Source organism: Gracilinanus agilis, chromosome 6, assembly GCF_016433145.1.
Source record: "Gracilinanus agilis isolate LMUSP501 chromosome 6, AgileGrace, whole genome shotgun sequence".
NCBI classification, from domain to species: Eukaryota; Metazoa; Chordata; class Mammalia; order Didelphimorphia; family Didelphidae; genus Gracilinanus; species Gracilinanus agilis.
In genome coordinates this window covers 31636321-31643868 of record NC_058135.1, presented here as the reverse complement: position 1 = coordinate 31643868, position 7548 = coordinate 31636321, and the positions used below count along the sequence as shown (strand labels likewise).

Genomic DNA, 7548 nt, shown 5'->3' with positions numbered 1-7548 from the left:
TGGAGTTGTGAACTGATCCAGCCATTCTGGCTGGCAATTTGGAATCATGCTCAAAGGGCTATAAAAGAATGCCTGCCCTTTGACCCAGCCATACCATTGTTGGGTTTGTACCCCAAAGAGATCATAGATAAACAGACATGTACAAAAATATTTATAGCTGCGCTTTTTGTGGTGGCAAAAAACTGGAAAAGGAGGGTATGTCCTTCAATTGGGGAATGGCTGAACAAACTGTGGTATATGCGGGTGATGGAATACTATTGTGCTAAAAGGAATAATAAACTGGAGGAGTTCCAGGCGAACTGGAGAGACCTCCGGGAACTGATGCAGAGCGAAAGGAGCAGAGCCAAAAGAACATTGTACACAGAGACTGATATACTGTGGTAAAATTGAATGCAATGGGCTTCTGTACCAGCAGCAATGCAATGACCCAGGACAATTCTGAGGGATTTATGGTAAAGAATGTTACCCACATTCAGAGGAAGGACTGCAGGAGAGGAAACATATAAGAAAAGCAACTGCTTGAACGCATGGGTCGGGGCGGACATGATTGAGGGTGTGGACTCGAAACTACCACACCAATGCAACCACCAACAATTGGGAAATTGGTCTTGATCAAGGACACATGACAAAACCAGTGGAAAAGTGCGTCAGCCATGGGTGGGGGGAGTGCGGGGGGTGAAGGGGAAAATAGGAGCATGAAACATGTAACCATGTTAAAAATGATTATTAATAAATGTTAAAAAAATTAAAAAAAAGAAAGAAATAAAAAAGAAAGAAATTAATTATATCTAAATGATCTTCTTAAGAAGACTAATGGGAAAGGATTAAACTGATAACCAAATGAAATGGGAAGGTTTCCCCCTGCAGAGAATTTTAGTGCAATTCTATATGTAGGGCATTAATCACCTACTATGTAATGAGCACTATGCTAAACACATTGCAATTTTTTTTCCTCACAACAACCTGGGAAGGCAGGTGTTATTATTATTCCCATTTTAGAGATGAAGAAACTGAGATTGAAGTTAAATGACTTGCCAAGGTTTACATAACCAGTTAGTGTCTAAAGCTGGACTTGAATTCAGGTTTTTTTTTCACTTCATACCCAAATCTATCTACTGTATCAGCCAGCTGACATTTAATATTTTATTCATGCACCACTTAGTGTCCATGACATTCACTTTTATATTCACTTTTAAGGTGAAGAAACTTTGGAATTAGATACAAATCTATTATCACATTTCATAGACATGAGATTTGAATTTGGATTTAGAGTTCTATGGCTCTTACTATAATCACAACCTTTATTTAATAGAAAACTTCCTTGAGTGTGACTATAAAGAGGACACAATGCTTTTTTTTTTTTTTTTGGAATTTAGACAGAGATTGTGTTAATACAAGAAACTCCCAGGGGAGGAAATTACTTCTATCAGTGCAGGTCACTGCTTTCTCTGTATGTTTGGGAATTCCCCAGAGCAGAGGTGCCAAACTTTGAAGACTTTAGTATACAAAATTCCTGGTCCTACAGAACCAGGTTAAAATGTAATTGGGAAATGTTTAACAAAATAAATAAAAATACAATACAACATCATAATATTGATATATGGTTTTCTAAATCAATATGCTGCCTAAAGGGATTTGTTTCTATTTGAGTTTGGGCATCATTGGCTTAGAGAACTGATTGATGAAGTGCCTTGCCCAGGGTTACACAAACAATATCTGGCAGGAGTAGAACTTGAACTCAGGTCTTCCTGGCTTTAGGTTCAGTTCTCTGACATCAATTATTTATCGCATACTTTTTAAAACAAACAAATGTTTAGTTTTATTTACACAAAAGTAAATAGGTCATTAATATAAATAAAAATTTTAAATAACAAACAATAAATAGAAATAAATATAATTCAGGAGCATATGGTATAAAGGACACATCAAAAAGCATAAAAACATGAACAATTCCCATATACATGGATTATCAAAAGTAAACAATTGAATACAAAGACATTTGTGTATATATAAATGTATATATTAAATATAATCTTAAACTATGAATACATACTTTATAAATAATCAATTTTTAGGTTTCTTTGTATGTGGTACATACACCTCAAAATATTTTGTCCACTGGGTTTATTTAAATAATGAAGGTGTTACTCTATCCTAAATAGTGATCTGGGGCTAGGCATAAGGGAAGACTTTAATCCCATATACCCCTAAATATTTCTTTGATCAAATAATTAATGGGAAACTCTTCTTTCTAGCTTCTCTGCCTGTGTTCCCTGTCCCTTTACCTCTCCCAGTTAGATGCCAACCTCTATATCCAAACCACTTTAGCAAGGAATCCAGAATCCCTACTCTACTCCAATCCTTGAACCTACCTTCCTCTTTCCAAGAGACCTAAAACTAAAACACTAAATCACCCACAATCCTGTTGCCAGTCATACATAACTACTCAAACCACTTGGATAAGCAAAGTCACCAGTTCCCTATAAGATGGAAGACAAACTGGCCTTGACTACATTTCCAAAGGCATGTGTCCATCAGGCATGACCGTCTGCCCTAGCACTATGTATTGATTTAACCCTGGCTTCCAGTAATTCCTAGAATATTTTGAAAGGGACTCTCCTGAGATTCTCTCACCACAAAGTCTCTCTGGAGGCAAGCTAGAAATTAGGTCTCATTAAAAAGCTGACTTTCCCTACATGTCCAAGAGAGTCTTTTATTTCTCCTTTGTGGAGTCATCCTGAAGAGGTCTGAAAAGTCTTAATAAAAGAAGGAATGAAGAACATTTTTTCCTCCAAATCTCTAGCTCTAATTCTTTGCCCCAGGCAGGCAATATCCCATCAGCTTTGCCTCCACCAGGTAGGAGAGGTCTAGCAAGTGCTCCAGACTGGTCTGTAAATCCAGTTTGCAAAAATGGATGGATTTTTATGTATACACAAATATACATATAATAGAGATTTCATACATGAGATATTTCTTATATCAGATTAATCATAGACTCTTCTGATCAGTTCTCCTTTAAAACCTGCTGCTTCAAGGTCTTTCCATCTTAAGATTCTCTTCTCCCTTTTATCACTGCCAAAATGATCCCGAAACACTTTTTTTAAAACTAATAAATTAATATGTTTTATGTTTTGGGGATTTTTTCTTCCAGATACAATTATTCTACTCAATTTAGTTTATGATTGCTTTAAAAAGTAACTTCTCTCTGATCTTGGCTTTTCATTGCAGGTTTCGATGCATTGTATATCCATTTAAGCAAAAGCTCACCATGCAGTCAGCATTAGGAATTGTTGTGATCATTTGGATCTTGGCCATCACCATCATGTCTCCCTCTGCAGTCATGTTACATGTACAGGAGGAAAAATATTACCAAGTGAGGCTTAGCTCCCTAAATGAAACCAGCCCTCTCTATTGGTGCTGGGAGAACTGGCCAAGCCAGGAAATGAGGAAAATCTATACCACTGTGTTATTTGCCAACATCTACCTGGTCCCTCTGTTTATTATTGTGCTCATGTATGGAAGTATTGGAATTTCACTCTCTAGGACTACAAAGCCTTTAAGAGTCAAGCAGATCCAGGGGAAGAGACATATGGTATCTAAGAAGAAGCAGAGGATCATCAAGATGCTTCTGATTGTAGCTTTGCTTTTTATGTTATCCTGGCTACCTCTCTGGACTTTGATGATGCTCTCTGACTACAGCAACCTCTCTGCTTACCAGATGCAGGTCATTAATATCTATGTCTACCCTTTTGCACATTGGCTGGCCTTCTGCAACAGCAGTGTAAACCCTATCATCTATGGCTTCTTCAATAAGAAATTCCAGGGTGGTTTCCAGGATGCTTTTCAGCTCCAGATCTGCCAGAGGAGGGTGGAAGAAGTCTACCCGCAGAGGGCTAAGAGTAAGGTTATCATAGCCATGTCTACCCAGCTGGCACAGGAGCCTTCATTTCAGAACCCTCAAGAGGAACTTCAAATACCCCAGCCAAGACCAAGCAGGATCTGACCCTCAAAGACTTAGAACAAGGGCATTACAAAAGAGCTGGCATAAATATATTCCAGAAACTGCTGCTACATGACTAGACTAATCTTCCATAGATTTTTAACTTCATTTCAATGGCCAGAGGCTAATTATTTTAAGAATTACACTTCTTGAAAGGGAGAATTCTTAAAAGAGAGTTTCTATATGTGTGTATTAGATAGATCTAAGGTAGATGACAAAAAAGATAATAGATGGGAGATAAGTGGTAGAGATTAGATGAGAAAAACAGACTAGATGGTAAGATAGATAAATAGAAAGAAAGAAAGATAGGTAGGTAGATAGATAGATAGATAGATAGATAGATAGATAGATAGATAGATAGATAGATAGATAGATAGATAGATAGAAAATACTAGATAGTGTTGTAGAAAAAGGAAGATTTATTCCTGCCTCACTTAACTCTTAACCAGAAAGTGGCAAAGTAGAAATCCTCACAGTTCACAACTTCTTGGCCAACACAAAGGTGGGAATTTCTCTTCTAAGGCCTCATAGCTCCTCATAGAGCAAGCATGGAGATGGGCCTGAAGAAGCTAACCCATGGAGCATGTGTTTTATCTCCCTCCCTCTTATTATCCTGCTAACCTCTGATTTGTCTAAAAGTTACCTTTGTTGGAATGGAGGAATTTCTTTGTGGTAGGGGAAAAATTGAATCCATATAGACTAGGCTAGTTTTTGCCTAATATGCAATAAAAACAATCCTCAAGACTTGGACCAATTAAGGTCCAAGGGACAATTCAAGCCATTGATGTAGCTTCAAGGGTTCAAGTAACCTTCAGGCTTGACATACCTTGGCTTGACATGGGCACCCTCCCATGGTGAATGTGGAGGTTATGCTAGATCTGAGCCCACAGGAAACCAATAAATATCCTTTCAATGTCATTGTTAAATAAATCTCCTTTGGTTAAAAGTTAGATTGTCTATAAGCATTTCATTTCATTCCTACCCTGGTGTGATTCAGGCCTAGCTCAGAAGTTGCCCCAACCAGAAAGGAAGTTCCTTGAGAGCAAGGACTGTTTTGTTTTTGTTTTGCACATAACATTCAATAACATTGAAGCACTTATTTTTATTTTTAATTAAATTAAATTTTTAAATAAATTCATATTACTCTTCACCCCAAGACTTTGGGGAATTAGAGACCTTTCTTTTCCCTCCCCAAGCTGCTACTGCTCAGGTCTAACCAGTTTAGGAACTGAGGGGGATGTCTATCAATTTGAGAATGACTTAACAAGTTATGGTTTATGAATGTGATGCAATATACATCTCTACCTCCCTTTTCCACCTCTATTTCAGGTAACTTTAGAGTTGTTTTCTACTCAAGCCCTCAGTCCTATTATTGCCTCCCAACAATTGGTCAGGCATGTCCAATCACAATGCTTGTACAAGCAGGGAATTACCAGTAATGATTCTTCCTCTAAGATGATCAACCATTGGAGCTTACCATTAGTCCTGCAGCTATGTCCAGCAAACCCCTAAGCTTTGCCACATGGCCTGCCATTGTATCCTAAGGAGTCCTATATCCCTGCTGCTATACACTAAGGACCACTGGGACTTTCCATCTTTTTCTGTGGTTGATCTACCTTCCTATATGTATTATTTCCTCTACTTAGAATATGAGCTCCTGGAGAGCAAGAATTGCCTTGTTTTCTACTTTTGTTCTTAGCACGGTACTCGGCATATAGTCATAGGTCTTAATAAATGTTTTCTAGTCCCTGTTCAGGTATCTTGTTTCAGTTAGAAAAATAAATTTATTCCTTAGAAATATTTTCTGGAATCATATTCTACTTAATGAAGTTTGTACTGTAGCTGAATTGTATTCATATAATTATAGTGTTAGTTAAAAATCAAGTGTAGTGCTTTCTACTCCTCTCAGAAGCTTGGCACTGCCCAGGTAACCTCCATTCTCTGGACTACATTAGTGGATCATATTGCCTAGGAACTGAATATTTTCCCTCCTCCACATAGCAGGTTGGAATTCATAATCATTGTAAATGAACTCCAATTTTAGGGGAAATAGATAGATATCTTTTATGCCATTGCTTATTTGGGAAGACTTGGGTCTTACAGATGCAAGGTCCAGAGCAATAGTAACTGTGCTAAATTAGTAGCTGGCCTAACATAAAAAGAAAATGGAGTGGGGAGGGAAGAAGGAAGGGAGATAATTTGGGTCATATAACTTGGGAAAATTTATGTGGAAATTTATTATGAAAATAAATAATTTTTAAAAAGCAAATGAACATAACCTACCAAAGTAAATAATATCATTAGGAAAATGCTTAAGAAATATAATTCTTTTGACTGGGTATATATAGGACAGAGGGAAAAAAAAGAAGAGAGGACAGGAGGAGAGAGGAAGAAAGGAGAGGAAAAAATTACAGTGGAGAGTAAGGGTTATATCTTAGAATTTTTACATAGGAAAATTGATATTTTCAGGAAAGAGGATATCATTTTATAGAACATTATTAAAATATGACTTTAAAGAGGAAAAAAAAGAGAAAAATTGTGCAAGAAGAATTAATAGAACTTGATGGTAGACTGGAACAAAGAGAAACAAGATAAAATATAACCTGAGGGGATGAGCCTGGCAAATAACATTCTCTTAATATTATTAAGGCTAAGAAGCATTGATAATTTGGGCAAAAATAATCATGAAACTTATTTTAGGACTTGATTTTAGGATTGTTTAGTTTGTGAGACATTCATCTGGAGGAGTCCGGTAGGCAAAGAAGCTAATAGATTTTAGAGGGTAAAAAAAATCAAAGTCACAGAGACAAGATTGTGTGTGTGAAGAATGGGAAGAGGTACAGTTTGGATCGTTAAGTTGAGGAAGGAGGAGTGATGTTCAATGGATGTAGAAAAATAGTTTCAGGGTAGTTAGGTTGCAAAGCTAAACAGAAATGTTTATTCTTATATCATAAAAGCAAAAGAGGACCATTAGAGTTGATTGAATAATGCGGCAACATAATCAGATCTGACCTTATTGCATTGGTAGCAGGGTATTGGATGAATTGGAGTGGGTAGAGTCTTAAGGGAGACCAATTATAAGACTAATGAAGTAATCTAGGTGGGAAGTGATGAGGGTTATTTTATGAATGAAGAGAATGAAGAAGGTAAGTTATTTTTAAAAAAGGAGGGATATGGGGGATAGCTGGGTGGTTCAGTGAGTTGAGAACCAGGCCTAGGGATGGGAGGTCCTAGGTTCAAATCTGACCTCAGACACTTCCTAGCTGTGTGACCCTGGGAAAGTCACTTAACCCCCATTGCATAGCCCTTACCACTCTTCTGCCTTGGAGCCAATACACAGTACTGATTCTAAGATGGAAGGTAAGGGTTTTTAAAAAAAAAAAAAAGGAGTGATATGGCAGCTGAATTCAAATGTAGAGTAGAGAAATATGAGACATAGACAAAGCCACCAACATCTAAATCTAGGTGACTCAAAAGATAGCAGTAAAATAACAGGAATGCTCAAGTGAGGGTTTATTTGAGAGGGAAAGATTGTGACTTTTTGTTTT

At 37.2% G+C, this 7548-nt stretch overlaps 1 protein-coding gene across 1 annotated transcript in view; it reads left to right on the top strand.

Annotated features, from left to right (window-relative positions):
- The window catches only part of NPFFR2 (neuropeptide FF receptor 2), a 15483-nt gene extending 11480 nt beyond the window's left edge, over positions 1-4003 (top strand). The window contains exon 3 of the mRNA XM_044681599.1: positions 3229-4003. Coding sequence (XP_044537534.1) covers positions 3229-4003 — 775 coding nt within the window. The remainder of the gene's footprint in view (positions 1-3228) is intronic.
- Positions 4004-7548: the final 3545 nt, after the last annotated feature.